At 43.5% G+C, this 15,859-nt stretch overlaps 1 protein-coding gene across 1 annotated transcript in view; it reads left to right on the forward strand.

Annotated features, from left to right (window-relative positions):
• Dnah3 (dynein axonemal heavy chain 3) overlaps nt 1–15,859 on the forward strand; it is a 169,665-nt gene that overhangs the window by 131,433 nt on the left and 22,373 nt on the right. The window contains 2 exon segments of the mRNA XM_032892767.1: nt 4,450–4,648; nt 7,932–10,073. Of these exon segments, the coding sequence (XP_032748658.1) occupies nt 4,450–4,648; nt 7,932–10,073 (2,341 nt within the window).

A 15,859-nucleotide genomic window follows, 5' to 3' on the forward strand; every position in this document is an offset into this window, starting at 1 on the left:
GGACCGAACCCAGGACTTTGCGCTTCCTAGGCAAGCGCTCTACCACTGAGCCAAATCCCCAACCCATGTATCTGTAACTTTAATTCCAGGGGGCGTCCAACACCCTTTCTTGGCCTCCTCGGGCACCGGCCATATATGTGGTACACATAGATACAGTCAGGGAAATACTCATACAAATAAATAAGTAAATACATGAATTAAGAGTATGTAAAGTGTGTAGCATGTGCCTGAGGTCCACATTAGTTGTTCTCTGAAACAGATGTCCATCGCCCTCTACTCAGTGCGTTAGCCTAGCGTCTCATCAAGTGTAGGAACCATCTGGAAGGGAGCATCCCAGCCAGGATTCTGCTCGGAATGTCAGTGAAAACAGCGAACCTGCTAGGTCAGGAGGCAGATGAGCAATGCCATGGGGTTTATGAGGATCTGACAGGGACTTCTCGCCACACCCTGGTCAATAAACCACCGCCCTGGGTTTCAGTGGTAAGGGCGGGGTCTGATGTGGTGCCATCTGAGCCCAGATCCTGCAAGTCCTGAAGGTGAGTCAGGTGAAGGAAACCACCCAGGGAGGAGAAGAAAGAAACTCAGTCTTGCCCCACAGTTACCCTGAGGCTTTTCTTGGACAGAGTGTCTTCCTGAAGTTTTCAGGGCTGTGGTCTTTCTCCCCACGAGGACTGCTACATTTCTCCATTCTCAACAATCTCTAAAAGTGGCAGCGTGCAGAACACTGGACCTACCCCACATGTCTGAGGCCCCACAGAGCAAACATTCGTGCAGAGACTTGGAGACTGAGTGAGATGGAGATGGCTCCCATCACTCGATTCACGAGTGCAGCCGCTTCTTGCTGGCAGGTTCTTGGCAGTCATGGCAAGGGTTTGTCATCTGGCATTTGCACAGCAAAGACAGCTAGCCTTGAATGCTGCGGGTACCATCAAACAAAGAAACAACATCACATCCTCCCCCTTACTGGGGATAATCTTCCAAAATTACTGCAGCATAGATTTCATTTTGTCAAAATATGCTTGTTCAATACCTGATAGCCCCTGAATTGCTGACACTCAAGGGCCATTTCTAAATATAAAGTTTTTAATCATACAATTATGGGTCACAATAACACATGAACTTTTTTTTGAAAAAAAATTTCTTAACGTCTTGGCTCTAATTTGAAACGTGCTCCTGGTTATATGACGCAATTACGTATGATTGTGATTTTCACAGTGCTTTGTTTTACCTTAACATCTTACCATACTAGTTTTCCAAGATATTTTTTAGATACTGTGTTTGGGAATATGTGTGATATATGTACTTGTTAATGTATGTATACTTTTTTTGGATTTGGGTATTATATCTACTTGTTTTGTGGCTGTGTGCACATTTGTATGTGTGTGTACTCATGTGTAGTATGTATGTGTAGTCTATGGCTTGTTATTGTAAGCGTGTGCACATCTTTGTGTGTGCAGTAGGGTGTGTTTATATAGTGTATGTACTTTTTGTGGGTGTGTACACATTTGTGTGTGTAGTTGTTATTATGTGTATGGTGTGTACTGTGGTGTATGTGCTTGTTGTTATGGGTATGTGCACATCTTTATATGGGTGTTGTGGGGACCAGAGGCTGACATCAGATTTCTTTCCCAATCAATCTACACTTTTATTTTTTGAGATAAGGCTTCTCACTGAACCTGGAGACCTCTGATTCTACTAGGTCTGCTGGCAGTAGGCTTTTACACCACTATGGCCAGCTCTTGTGAGGGTGCCAGGGCACAAACTTAGCTCCTCACACATTTGCAGAAGGCACTTCAGCAACTGCACTGTCATCCCAACCCCTCATAGAGACAGCTCAATGACCTTGGGAAGGAGGTCACAAATGAAGCTGATTCCCTCCTGCTCTTTGATTTCAGCATTTCTATGTCAAATAGCATTCCTTGACAAAGTCACTGACAGAGTCGCCCACGGAGTTGAGAATGCAGACCCCACCTAGACTGAGTGACTCAGAATCTCTGGGTGGAGGTGCCCTCGGTGATGCTTGGTGACTGACACACAACCACTATTGAGACTCTCCTTTACAGATACATCACAGTAAGAGGCCCTTTAGAGCCACCTGGCAAACCAGCTTGCAAAACTGATCTGCAGGTTAAGGTTGTCCTTTAGAAAGAGGAGCAGAGGTGCCAGGCTCCATGGAGGGGTCGCCAGCCGTGAGAAAGGAAAAACAACTTTTATTTTGTTTGCTTATCCACAATAAAATCGTGTGTTACAAAGACTTCCACACATAATACAAGCACTCAGGAGGCAGAGGCGAGAAATTCATGAGTTCTAGGCCAGCCTGAGCTACACAGCACATTTAAGGACATTTTGGTATGCATAGAAAGATCATGCCACAAATAAACAGTTGACATTTTCCTGTGAAGTTCCACTTCAGTCATAACTGTATGATCACCCAAGATTCAGTGAACTAATAGATAATTCACTAAATGAGTATCCAGGAACCAGCTCATGACTCATCCACTGTGTGACTTTGACTAATTCATTTTTATGTTTTTGTAATTTTTTTTCTATGATAGAATTCAAGTTACTAATTAACCCAAAAGAGCCCTCTCAGTTGTGAAGTTCTACTGTGGCAAACTTTCTTTCTTTTTCTCTTAGTTTCTTTGTTTCTTTCTAAATTTGAAATATAATGCACATACCTTTAATGCTCTCCCTTAAAAGTTGTGCAATTCATTACAGTTTTGTACATTCCCATGGTCATGCAAACATTAGATACCATGTACCTCTAGAACATTTTCACCACCACCCCCCAAAGAAATTCTATTCCCCTTAGCAGCCACTCCTCCTCTCCTCCACTGTAGGTAACTACTCACCTGCCTCCATAGATTTGCCCATTCTGAATACTTCATAGAAATGGAGTCACACAACAGATGGCTTCTTTCACTTAACGTGATGTTTATTCAGTTCACCCATGTTCTAGCAAGCATAGGTGATTCATTTTATTTAATAAATGCATGATATTACATTATACTGATTTCATGTTTAAATTAACAAACAGGGACTGGTGACTCAGGTAAATGTATTTGCTGTTCAGCCTGACGACCTGAGTTCAATCCCTGGGATCCACATGGAGAGAACTGATTCCTGCAAGTTGTCCTCCAGCATGCATACGATCCCTGTGGTAGGCGCGCGCGCACACACACACACACACACACACACACACACACACACACACACACACACACACACAAATAAACAAATTAAAAAATTAACTAATATTAAAAGCCAGGTAGTGGGGGTTGGGAATTTAGCTCAGTGGTAGAGTACTTGCCTAGCAAGCTCAAGGCCCTGGGTTCGGTCCCCAGCTCCGGAAAAAAAAAAAAGCCAGGTAGTGTTAGTGAATAGGTAAAATTTATCAAACAGTGACTAAAGCATACACTTACCATTTGGCTAACTTCAACCCTATCTCCAACTCCGACACAGCTCTAGGTGCCATCCCCATTTTCCATCCTCAGCTTGTCTACCCTGTCCTCAGGCTTGACTCTGTCCGTAGCCTATCTGAGGATCTGCAACAGAGAGAAATTATAGGTTTAAAATAAAAGTGACAAAGGTGGCAGTCATTGTCAAAGTAACCAAAGTGTCAGGGGTGTGGCTCACTGGTAGAGTGCCTATCTGAGCTCAATCCCTGGCACTATCAAAATTAAAAATTAAACAATGGGATCAACAAACATTCTAGATGTTTTCTATATGAATGCCCATGAAGGAGTCTTAAAACAAACAAAAACAGCAATAAGAACAAGAATACAGACTTAGGAGGCTGAGGCCAAGCTAGGTGCGGTAACATTCCCAGCATCCCAGCATAATGAGAACCAGAGGCAGAAGGACCCCCAGATGTTCCAGGGCAGATTAACTACAGGAGACCTCCTTCAAACAAGGTAGAAGAGGATAAGGACTGACCCCAGAGGTTGTCCATTGACCTCCACATGCATTCAGTGGTAAGCGGGAATGCATGGGCACACACACCAACATGAATGTGCAAAAAAACAAAACACAAACAAAAGAATTCTTTTTTTAGGAATTAGAGCGTAGGTTCATTGGAAAAAATTAAATTAATCCTAGTGCTATACAAAAAGATAACCATAATCTACAAATATATATATATATATTACCTAAAAGAGTTAAGCATCTCATGTCACATAAAAATATATTTGAAAAAATCTGAAATAAATATGTACTGCCCTAATTTGAGCAATGCCTCGTTTGTTTGTTTTTTTTTAAGGTCACAAAAATAGGTTCTCAAATGTTCAGGACATCCAAACTGCAATCTTGAGAGGCCAGGCAGTCCTTCAAGAACAGAACTCCCAGGGAGAGTCCCTGACCTTGAAGGGCACCTGGTCACAGAGAAGCCGTCTGCTGTTTCCTCTGTACCAGGCACTGATTACCCATTCTTTTTGTCCCTGTTCTCCACAGAATGAATGTGAGGGAGACCTGGCTGAGGCCATGCCAGCACTTGAGGCTGCACTTGCTGCCCTGGACACCCTGAACCCAGCTGACATCACACTGGTGAAGTCCATGCAGAACCCACCAGGCCCTGTCAAACTGGTTATGGAGAGCATTTGCGTCATGAAGGGGCTGAAGCCAGAGAGGAAGCCAGACCCCAGTGGCTCCGGTAATTACTCCAGATCCAAGCCATCATGTTCCAGGGCCCTTGTGTTTTAGAGGAATTTGGAAGTATCAGCATGTACATATGTGTTCAAAGATTTTAGTGATATGTGTGTGTGTGTGTGTGTGTGTGTGTGTTTGCACGCACGCTCAAGTGTGTGCTCATGCATGTATATGTGAGGGTGGTTCTGCACATGTGTGTATTGATTAGAGGTTGACAGTGACTATCTTCCATCCATTCTCCACCTTATTTTTTGAGAAAGGATCTCACCAAAACTAGAGCTTACCAATTCAGCTAGACTGGCAGGCCAGCAAACTCCAGGAATCCTCCTGTCTGCTTCCTCAGCTGTGAGTGGGAATACCAGTGTGCACTGCCATACCCGGCTTTCTACATAGGTGCTGGGATCCAGACTCTGGTGCCCTTACTTATGCAGCAAGCATTTTACTCAGTGAACCAGCTTCACATTTGTAAATCTTTCTTGACCAGCCTTTAGCCACTCAGTCAACTGAAAACTGCAGGTATCTATGTAGGGGATAAACTTCATCAGTGCCCTAGATTGAAGACTGAAAATGGAGGTTAGGAGATGCAAATGTGTATGTGATCACACTCAAGAGAAAGTCAGAAACTGAGAGAACAAGAAACAGAATACACACAGTAAAGAGGGGGGAGGAGAGAGAGGAGAAATAGAGACCTGGACATCACTTAGACAAGGTCACTCACGCACATACATATGCACACGCACACAAATTATACTGAATCAATAAACATGTGACCACAAGGGAAAGAACTCAGGAAGAATGAGGGCAGAGACAGGAAAACAGAGCAGGGGAGGGAAAGAGAACGGAAGAGGGAAAGGGGGAGGGGGAGATACAGAAAGATAGGAAGTGTCCCGGGGAAAAAAAACTAAACAACAACAACAACAAAAACCAAATGAGGCAAAAAATGCTGAGGGTGAGAGAGAAATGGAGATAAAGAAGCAGAGCCATCCATTGGGCTACAAAGACACAGAAAGGGGGTGAGGCAGGAGGAAGGGAGACGGAAGCACACACACGCACACATACACACACACACAGTGGTTGGAGTGGGGAAGAAACAGTAATTGGAAATGAAAAGCTAGAGGCCCAAACAAAAGGGTGCAGATATTAAGAAATAGAAAAGAACAGCAAGGGATGGAGGGGAAAAATTTGAGAGGCAGACATGCGGGACGGCCAGGCTATGACCCCCACACTGCACTGCAGAGGACTGGGAATCTGAGGTCAGCCTGGGCTACATAATGAGAATTCCTCCAAAAAGAGCAGAGATTCTGATATAGGACTTTCTGTTACAAAGAGTGCCTTCAGAGGGCATGTGAAGTTTCAAAATTGCCTGCCCTTTGAGCCACCCTGTCCCGGAGGAACTTTGCTAGCCTGCATTCCTTCTGAAATGCTAGAAACCCCTAACCCTTCCTTTGACAGCTTCTAGGCCTTGCTTCTCTTTGCTTAGCATTCCTTCTTGTCTGGCTGGCTCCGTCCTTTGAACAGTTGTTCAAAGAAGATATAGATGATGAGAAATGACAGAGCAGGTCTGGACTTCGTGTGTGTGCTTGAGTGCTTGCATATACATAAAATGTACTCAGCCTTGTATGCACTTATGGAAGTCAGGGGCCTACTTAAGGTATTTTCTACAACTGTTCTCCATCTTACTGTTTGAGACCAGGTCCCTCACTGAACCTAGAGCTTGCTGACTAGGCTGCACTGGCTGGTCACTGAACTCCCAGGATCTTCCTGTAACCATAGGCTCAACATTGAGATTACCAGAACCCGCTGCCAAGTTCAGATTTTACTTGAGTACAGAGATCCAGGCTCAGGTCTTTGTCTGTTCAGCAAGCACTTTATTCACCAGGCAGTCTCCCCAGCATCAGACTTTGGAGAAGCCTGTAAAACTGCTGCTGGGGTACAGAGTCACACGGTAACCTTAAGGAATGCTGAAGGCAACGCCCTGTTTCTAAAGACATTTACTTCACTGGTCTTGGGTGCAACCTGAAGCCAGGCAGTTTAAGTCCTTTGGTTGCTTCTAAGGTATATAGGCGGAGTTGAGACCCACTCAGATAGAACGTGTCCTGGTTATGAATGCCAGTTCTTACTGTGGGTCTCCAGTTACCAGCTCAGACCCTGCCATTACACTATGTTTGTTATTTGCCAAGCCTTTGGAACTTAGTGACTACAATTGAATGGAACAAAAGAGCACTTGGAGGGGTTGGGGATTTAGCTCAGTGGTAGAACACTTGCCTAGCAAGCGCAAGGCCCTGGGTTCGGTCCTCAGCTCTGGAAAGAAAAAAAAAAGAAAAAAAGAGCACTTGAGTGAGCTTTGAGCACCTTGGATTTAAATGAAGCAGATAATCTTCCAGAATGCAGACCAAGTCCTCCATAGGAAGTAGTGGGCTCCTTGATGTGCTTGTACTAAGGGATGGGTACATTATACTCCATATTATGTCTCAAGTATGGTTCTTGTCACGAGCCCCAGAATGGCATAAGCTAAAGCAGCTCTCATTTGCTTCCTAACGTATCAGCCAGAGAAGCACAGTCACAGGTAGGATTGAAAATCACTTGACTGGTTGTTGACCGAAAGGGCATTGAGGAGAAGAGGGCCTGAGTTCATTTCTGGGCAGACTATAGGTAGCCTCCTGTCTTAATCTAAGCCAGCAAGCTCCTCCTCCAAGGCCACTGCCTCCTCACTTCCTGTCCATTACAGAAGAACTGGCTATGTTTCATCCAAACTGCCTCCCAGATTTGTGAATAAACATATGCCCCTGGGTGTGGCTTCTGTGGTTCTCTCCAGTGATAAAGGAATCAGAGGAGGAATTCATTCAGTTTATGTCACAGCACCCAGTAAGCTGAGGCAGAAAGATCACAAACAAATTTAAGGCTAGCCTGGGCTTACTTAGTAAGACTCTGTCTCAAGGTAGATAGATGATAGATAAAGAGATCGATGATAGATAGATAGATAGATAGATAGATAGATAGATAGATAGATAGATAGATAGATAGATAGAATGATAGATAGGATGATAGATAGATAGATAGATAGATAGATAGATAGATAGATAGATAGATAGATAGATAGACAGACAGACAGACAGGATAGTGGTCTGGACCCAACTAGTTGCTACTTATAAAGTAGGCAAAGGGCTCTTCAGATGAAGAAGATAAGTTTTCCTGCATCTCCCTGACTAGGAGCTTGGAGGTAGCATGTAGAATAGTACATCTTAATTGAAATGTCCTAACACATCTCTGTTTCCTACGCTGGGCAGGTAAAATGATAGAAGATTACTGGGGAGTATCAAGAAAGATCCTTGGAGATCTAAAGTTCTTGGAAAGTCTCAAGACGTACGACAAAGACAACATCTCTCCGGTGATCATGAAGCGGATCCGGGAAAGGTTTATTGATCACCCTGATTTCCAGCCAGCTGTCATTAAAAATGTATCATCTGCCTGTGAGGGCCTGTGCAAGTGGGTGAGGGCCATGGAAGTGTATGACCGAGTGGCCAAGGTAGTGGCTCCCAAACGGGAGCGACTGAGGGAGGCTGAGGGGAAGCTGGAGATACAGATGCATAAGCTGAACCAGAAACGGGCAGAGCTGAAGCTGGTGGAGGACCGACTCCAAGCTCTGAATGATGAGTTTGAACTGATGAACAGTAAGAAAAATATGCTGGAGGAAAATATAGAAATCTGCTCCCAGAAGCTCATCAGGGCAGAAAAGTTGATTAGTGGTCTTGGTGGAGAGAAGGACAGATGGACAGAAGCTGCCCGGCTGCTGGGGATCCGCTATGATAACCTGACGGGGGACGTTTTGTTGTCCTCTGGTACTGTGGCTTACCTGGGTGCCTTCACGGTGGATTATCGGGCCCAATGCCAAACGGAATGGTTGATTTCCTGTAAGGACAAGGTCATCCCAGGCTCCGTTGACTTCAGCCTCAGCAACACCTTAGGGGATCCCATAAAAATCCGTGCCTGGCAGATAGCAGGGCTTCCTGTTGACTCCTTCTCTGTTGACAATGGCATCATTGTGTCCAATTCCAGACGTTGGCCTTTAATGATTGACCCTCAGGGACAGGCCAATAAGTGGGTGAAGAATATGGAGAAAACAAACAAGCTATCTGTCATTAAGTTTTCTGATACTAATTATGTGAGGACTCTGGAAAATGCCCTGCAGTTTGGCACCCCTGTCTTGTTGGAAAATGTTGGAGAAGAGCTGGATGCCTTTATTGAACCCATCTTGCTCAAGGCAACATTCAAACAGCAAGGAGTAGAGTACATGAGACTGGGTGAAAATATTATTGAATATTCAAGGGAATTTAAATTCTATATAACCACCCGTCTGAGGAATCCGCATTATCTCCCTGAAGTGGCAGTGAAAGTCTGTCTCCTCAACTTCATGATCACACCCTTGGGTCTCCAAGATCAACTTCTTGGTATTGTGGCTGCCAAGGAGAAGCCAGAGCTCGAAGAGAAAAAGAACAAGTTAATTTTAGAAAGTGCTGAGAATAAGAAACAGCTAAAGGAAATTGAAGATAAGATTCTAGAGGTCCTATCCCTGTCTGAGGGCAACATCCTTGAAGATGAGACAGCCATCAAAGTTTTGTCCTCTTCAAAAATCCTGTCTGAAGAAATCTCTGAGAAGCAAGAAATAGCCTCTGTGACAGAAACACAAATTGATGAGACCCGGATGGGCTACAAGCCTGTGGCTATTCATTCTGCTGCCATCTTTTTCTGCATCTCTGACCTAGCCCACATTGAGCCTATGTACCAGTATTCTCTGACATGGTTCATCAACCTCTATGTGCTGTCTCTAGCAAATAGCAACAAGAGCGATGAACTGGATCTGCGGATTGAGTACATCATCGAACATTTCACTCTCAGCATCTATAACAATGTGTGCCGCTCACTGTTTGAGAAAGATAAGCTACTTTTCTCCCTCCTCCTGACCATTGGCCTCTTGAAGGAAAAAAAGGCAATCGATGAGGAAGTTTGGTACTTCCTTTTAACTGGAGGTGTGGCCCTGGATAATCCTTTCCCCAACCCAGCTCCAGAATGGTTATCAGAGAAGTCATGGGGTGAGATTGTTCGAGCTTCCTCCTTACCGAAACTCAAAGGTCTGATGGATGATTTGTCACGGAATCTGACAGAATGGAAGGCAATCTATGACTCAGCCTGGCCACAAGACGAGTCACTACCTTCCCCTTGGGTATACCTTCAAGCACTGGAAAAGATGGCAATCTTGCGATGTTTGCGGCCTGACAAGATAGTCCCAGCCATTCAAGACTTCATCTCTGAAACCATGGGAAAGGTATTCATCGAAGCCCCAACTTTTGATCTCCAGGGATCCTACAATGATTCCAGCTGTTGTGCACCACTGATTTTCATACTGTCTCCAGGTGCAGACCCCATGGCAGGTAAGGGCAGAACATTGTATGAGAAATACTGAATGCTTAGAATGTAGTGGTTGATAGCAGGAGTCACGAACCTATCTGACCTTCTCTTGAAAGACAACTAAGCATAGGAATCCACACTTGTTTTCTTCCTTTCTCCCTATTCACCCTCCCTTTTTTGCTGTTGTGGTTCTAATATTTAGCCTAGGCTGGTCTTGAACTAATGATCCTCCTGCCTCTGGCTCTCAAATACTGTGCTTATAGACATATGCCACAAGGCCTGGTTCAAGCAAAGCATTGGACTGGATAAGGCAAGTAAAAACTTCATTTAAGGGAGACAACCACTCCTTAACCCAACCTGGGATCACAATATCTGGGACAGTGAATTCAGAACCACAAGATCATCGTATTGAAAAAAAAATCCAGAGATGGAAAGAAAAAGAAAGACTGACTATACAGATGTTAAAATAAAGTGATGAATTCAAATAAATATTATCATATTTAATTGTAAAAAAAATCCAGAGATGGGATTAACCATTTTTAACTGTTGATAATTCTTTTAAACTTTCCTTATAATACAGAAGGGGTGTGTGGAAATAGCTGTGGGTAAAGCACTTGCCATGCATATATGAGGAACTGAACCTTTTATAAAGCTGGATGGTGTGCAAAGTGTCTGTAATTCAAGGATCCTATGGAGAGAAGGGATCAGAGATAGGAGAATGCACAGAGGCAGGCCTCCCACCTAGACTAAAATAAACAGTGGTGAAGAAGAGAGCCTGTCTGACTGGGAAGTGGTGACATCTTTAGTCCCAGCACATGAGAGGCAGAGGCAGGCAGATCTCTAAGTTCAAGGCCAGCCTGGTCTACAGAATGAGTTCCAGAACAACCATGGTTACACAGAGAAACCCTGTCTCAATCAAACAAACAAAACAAAAAGACCCCTTTTGAAGCAAGGTGGAGGATGAACGTCTGGTTGTCCCTCTGACTCCACCCCCACCCCCACACACACACACACACACACACACACACACACACACACACACACACACACATTTCTCTTTAGTATGATAGGGGCCAAGTCCAGGATTACATTAACTCTGAGTTTATCATCATCTTCTTGAAGCATGTTCTCTATTGCATATCAAATTTTTAAAAACTTTTTAAAAACTTATTAAAAAAATTTTTAATACTCCCTATATATTTTTTTTAAATTTCAGCAAGGTATAAGATTATGGTTCAACAAGGGTAAGATTTTGCTTCCCGTAGCCATATTTGACAAGGTGTGGAGACATTTTTCTGGTTACAAGTAAGATGGGGGATGTTGTTGCTAGCAGCTTCAAGAAAGAGACCAGGCATATTCACTATCCTACTGTGCATGGACCATTTCTTAGACAGAAGGTGGCATGGCCTAGGATGCTGTCTTAGTTAGGGTTTTCATTACTGTGAAAAGACACCATGACTAAGGCAACTCTTATAAAGGTCAGCATTTAATTGGGGCTGGCTTACAGGTTTCAGAGGTTCAGTCCATTAACATCATGGCAAGAAGCATGGCAGCATCCAGGCAGACATGGGGCTAGAGAATGAGCTGGGAGTTATACCTCTTGATCTGAAGGCAGCGTGGAGAAGACTGTTTCCAGGCAGCAAAGAGGAGGGTCTCTAAGCCTACCCCCACAGTGGCACACTTCCTCCAAGGCCACACTTAACTCCAACAAGGCTATATCTCATAATAGTACCATTCCCTGGGCCAAGCATATTTAAACCACCACAGATGGCAATCATTCTGAGGTTTGGAAGCCAGATGTGGGGTGAGAGGCCCATCTTCCTGCTTTACCTCCCCAGAGCAAACTCCTTTCAGTAGTTAGATATTTATTTCCAGAAACAGTTTGAACATGTGGACCTGTTAAGGCTGTTGACTGGAGTTGAGTTGCTTTCTCTTCTCTCAGGAGATTTTCACATTCTTGTTTATTCTGTTGTTAAATGAAGGAGTACAAGGAATTCAAGGAGAGGTAAATAGGGGTTTTCTGTGGTAGCTGGGGAGTTTGGCATGTGCCTTTGACAAGGAAAAACTTAGCACACCCAGTCCTGGGAGGAATATAGAGGGAGCTGAAGTGAATTGGTACAAGGTTCCTGTGTGACCAAACATTCATGTCAAAAACACACAACCCCTTTTTAGTGTATCTGCTTTCATTACCTAAGTCTGTTTTTTTCTGTTTTGATTTTTTTCTTTTCTTTCCCCCAACCCCTTTGGGAGTTTCATTTCTCTTAGTTCCTACCCACCCAACTTTGTGTTCTCTGTTTTTCTTTTTTAAATAAATCCATCAAGTCCAGCTCATGTTGACCACATATTCTTGGGTATGTGGCCTTTCACTGAAGAGTGACTGGCTTATTGTTACCAGCTAAACTGACTCTTTCTCTCCCAGTTGCCAATAGCTTCTCAGTCATGAGTGAAACTTTATGCCTACTTCCACTCTCTGTGTTGAGATTTTAGCTGGTTTGAGCTCGCAGAGATTTTGTGCATTCCATCACAATTTTGGTATGTTCATGTGTGCCACTGCCCTACTATATCCAGAAAGTGCTGTTTCCTTGTTTTCTACCACCTCTAGCTCTTAAAATCATTCTGACCCCAACTTCCAAAATGACCCCTGATCCTTGAAAGGAAGAGATGTGATGTAGATGTCTCGTTTAGGGCTGAGTACTCTACAGTCTCCTATTCTCTCTTCCTTGACTACCTATGAGTCTCTGTTTCAATCACCATCTACTTCAAAAGGAAGCTTCTCTGATAAAAGAGATCCACTAATCTCTGGGTGTAATGATAAATTATTAAGAGTCAGCTCATTACTATGTCCATCTGTCAGAATAGTAGTAGTAGGTTCTTCCTTATGACCCATGATTTGTTCTCGGCCTGATAATGATTTGAGGTATGGGTTTCACTTGTGGAGTGGGACTTAAATCCAGTTTTTAAAAAACTGTGATTGGTTACACACATAATGTCTGGGCCACTATTGAACCACTATTGGGCCTGTTTTGTCAGTCCAGTCTTTATTGAAAGATTCACAGTGAAGGTGCAAGATTCACAGCTGGAAATGGCAATTAATAACCACGATCACAAGCATCACAAACAGCACCTTCTAGCATTTTAAGACTAGCCAGTAGAAATGAAGCTTCCAGGTAATTAGTAACTTGTTTCATCTGTGTTCTATGACTCAAGTATATGGTCATCTGAGCAATAGGGTCTTGCTGTCAAATTCTGGAAAGTAACCAATAGCATCGACAGCCTGTAATGTTTGGGGATCTGTGGGACCTCACTGGACAACAACTCTGAGAAAGATAACCCAGTATTAGTAGTAGGCTCTTTTTGTTAGCCTGTGGTGTCTAGTAGGCTAACATATAGATCCATTATAGGATGATGTCTTTTTAACTCAAAAGTCCTTTTTGTGTCTTTTTTTTTTAAAAGAAAACTAGTAAAGCCAAGAAAAGTAAAGCAGAAAATAGAGGGCAAGGTTTAAAGAAGGTCTGATGATGACAGTGGTGTCTGACCATAGAGTCTGACGGGTGATGTTCTGCAGGCAGAGGACAGGCTGGTAGAACCTGCTCCCTGGCTGTCTTCTCTTTCCTGATTAAAACTATTGGTAGTGGGGCTAGAGAGATGGCTCAACCATTAAGAGAACTTACTGTTCTTGTAGAGGAGACATGGGTTTTGTCCCCAGCCACATAGTGGCTCACAACCATCTGTACTCCAATTCCAGGAGATCTGATACCTTCTTCTGAGTTCTTTAGATATCAGGTACACATGTGGTACAGATACATATAAGCTGGCAAAACACTCATATACATTTTAAAGAGGACTATTGAAGAGTCAGGCATGATCATATAAGCTATCTGTGGGCCAGATGTGATTACATAAGCTATCTGGAGGCAGAAGAGTCATGGTCATAGGAGCCAGCTCTTGGAACCTCTACCTCTTCCCTTTAGGTTTCCTATCTTCTTCTCATTTCATTGAATGACTCTCAATCTTGGTTGCCCCTGAATTACATGGAACGCTCTAAGAAAAGTCTTGGTGTGCCCTAGACTAATTAGATTTAAATATTTAGGGCAAAATCTAAGCATCCCTGTTTTATAAAGCTTTTTGGGTAATTCTGTTGGGGGAACCTCTAATTTAATGGCATCAGAAGACTTTAAAAATAATTTCTGGCATTGTTATTGCATTAGGGCCTGCAACATGGTATTTTAGTTCTTCCCTCCACATTCATTGGCTGAACCTCAGAAGAATTTTCCTCTGTCAACTCTTTGGTTTACTTTGAATATAATTCATACAAAGCAAACAAAACAGATGCTCCATTCTTGGGTTTTTGGTTTTGTATGTTTTGTTTTGTTTCAAGAAGACAGGTTTCTCTGTGTAGCCCAGGCTGTTCTGGAACTCATTCTTTAGACCAGTGTGGCCTTGAACTCAGAGATTGGCCTGCCTCTGCCTCTGCCTCCAAGTGCTGGGATCAAAGGTGTGTGCAGTCACCACTAGACCAGATGCTCCATTCTTTCTCTTCTTTACCTGAAGTCTGAATCTTGCCCTACCAACCTCCAGAGCAGACTAAGAATAATTTTTGGGGGGTAATATTGTGAATATATACCAGTAGTTCAGTGATGAGCTCTCATACTGAAAATGGACTATAATGATCTCTCTCTCTCTCTCTCTCTCTCTCTCTCTCTCTCTCTCTCTCTCCCCTGCCTCTCCTCTTCCTCTTCTTTTCCTCTCCCCATTCCCTCCTTCCTCCCTCCTTCCTCCCTCTCCTTTCCTTCCTTGGTTTGATTTTCAAGATCAGGTTTCTCTATGTATCCCTGGCTGTCCTGGAACTCTATAGACTAGGCTGGCCTCAAAATCAGAGATCTGTCCGCCTCTGCCTTCCAAGTGCTGGGATCAAAGGTGTGTGCCATCCCACCTGGTTTTTATTTCTCAAACAAGTCTACTTTGTCAATCAGAGCTTGGAGTCTTTATCTACTAAAAGTTCCACTTGATTTTAGACTGGTTGGATGGTTTGGAGTTTGGATGTTTGTTTGACTGGCCTGGAATTTGATTGGTAGAGAGACCAGGTTAACACAGAGATCTGCCTGCTTCTGCCATTGCCTTCCGCCTCCGCCCCCTGCCTTCACCTCCCAGACTGGGATTAAAGGTGTGTGCAGCCACCATGCCCAGCCTAACAGCTCTATTTGTTCATTATTTAAAGTAGAATTATGAGTTCCATTGTGGTTTATAGTCCACTGTTGTTTCTTTCTCACATGTATTTCTTCCATGGTAATTTCACTATGCTATTAATTTGCTAAGGCTACATAGCAAAAGTACAACAGACTAATGAGTTAACAAAATTTTCCCTCTCACAGTTACTGAGGCTCCAAGCCCGAGACAAAGGTGTCTGAGGTGATTTCTTCTGAGGCCTCTCACTTTGGATCATTGTTTTTATTTAAAAGTAATGTAATTTATTTAAGACTTAGGGAATCTGTTTGCTTTGCTTTAAAATTTATTTTATGTGTGGATGTTTTACCTACATGTATGGCCATGTACCACATGTGTGCAGTGCCTGTGTCCGAGGAGACTAAAGGAAGACATTGGATCCCCTGGGACTGTGTGGATGCTGGGATGAACCTGAGTCCTCTGGAAGAACAGCCAGTGCTCTGAATTGCTGAGCCATTCTCCCCAGGCCTCTGCTTGTTTAATTTAAGAGAGGGTCTTTCTAGCCCAGGCTGCTTTGGAAGTCACAATGTAGCCCAGACTAGCCACAAATTTGTGATATTTCTGCCTCAGCCTCCAGACTGTTGGG

Source organism: Rattus rattus, chromosome 2, assembly GCF_011064425.1.
Source record: "Rattus rattus isolate New Zealand chromosome 2, Rrattus_CSIRO_v1, whole genome shotgun sequence".
NCBI classification, from domain to species: domain Eukaryota; kingdom Metazoa; phylum Chordata; class Mammalia; order Rodentia; family Muridae; genus Rattus; species Rattus rattus.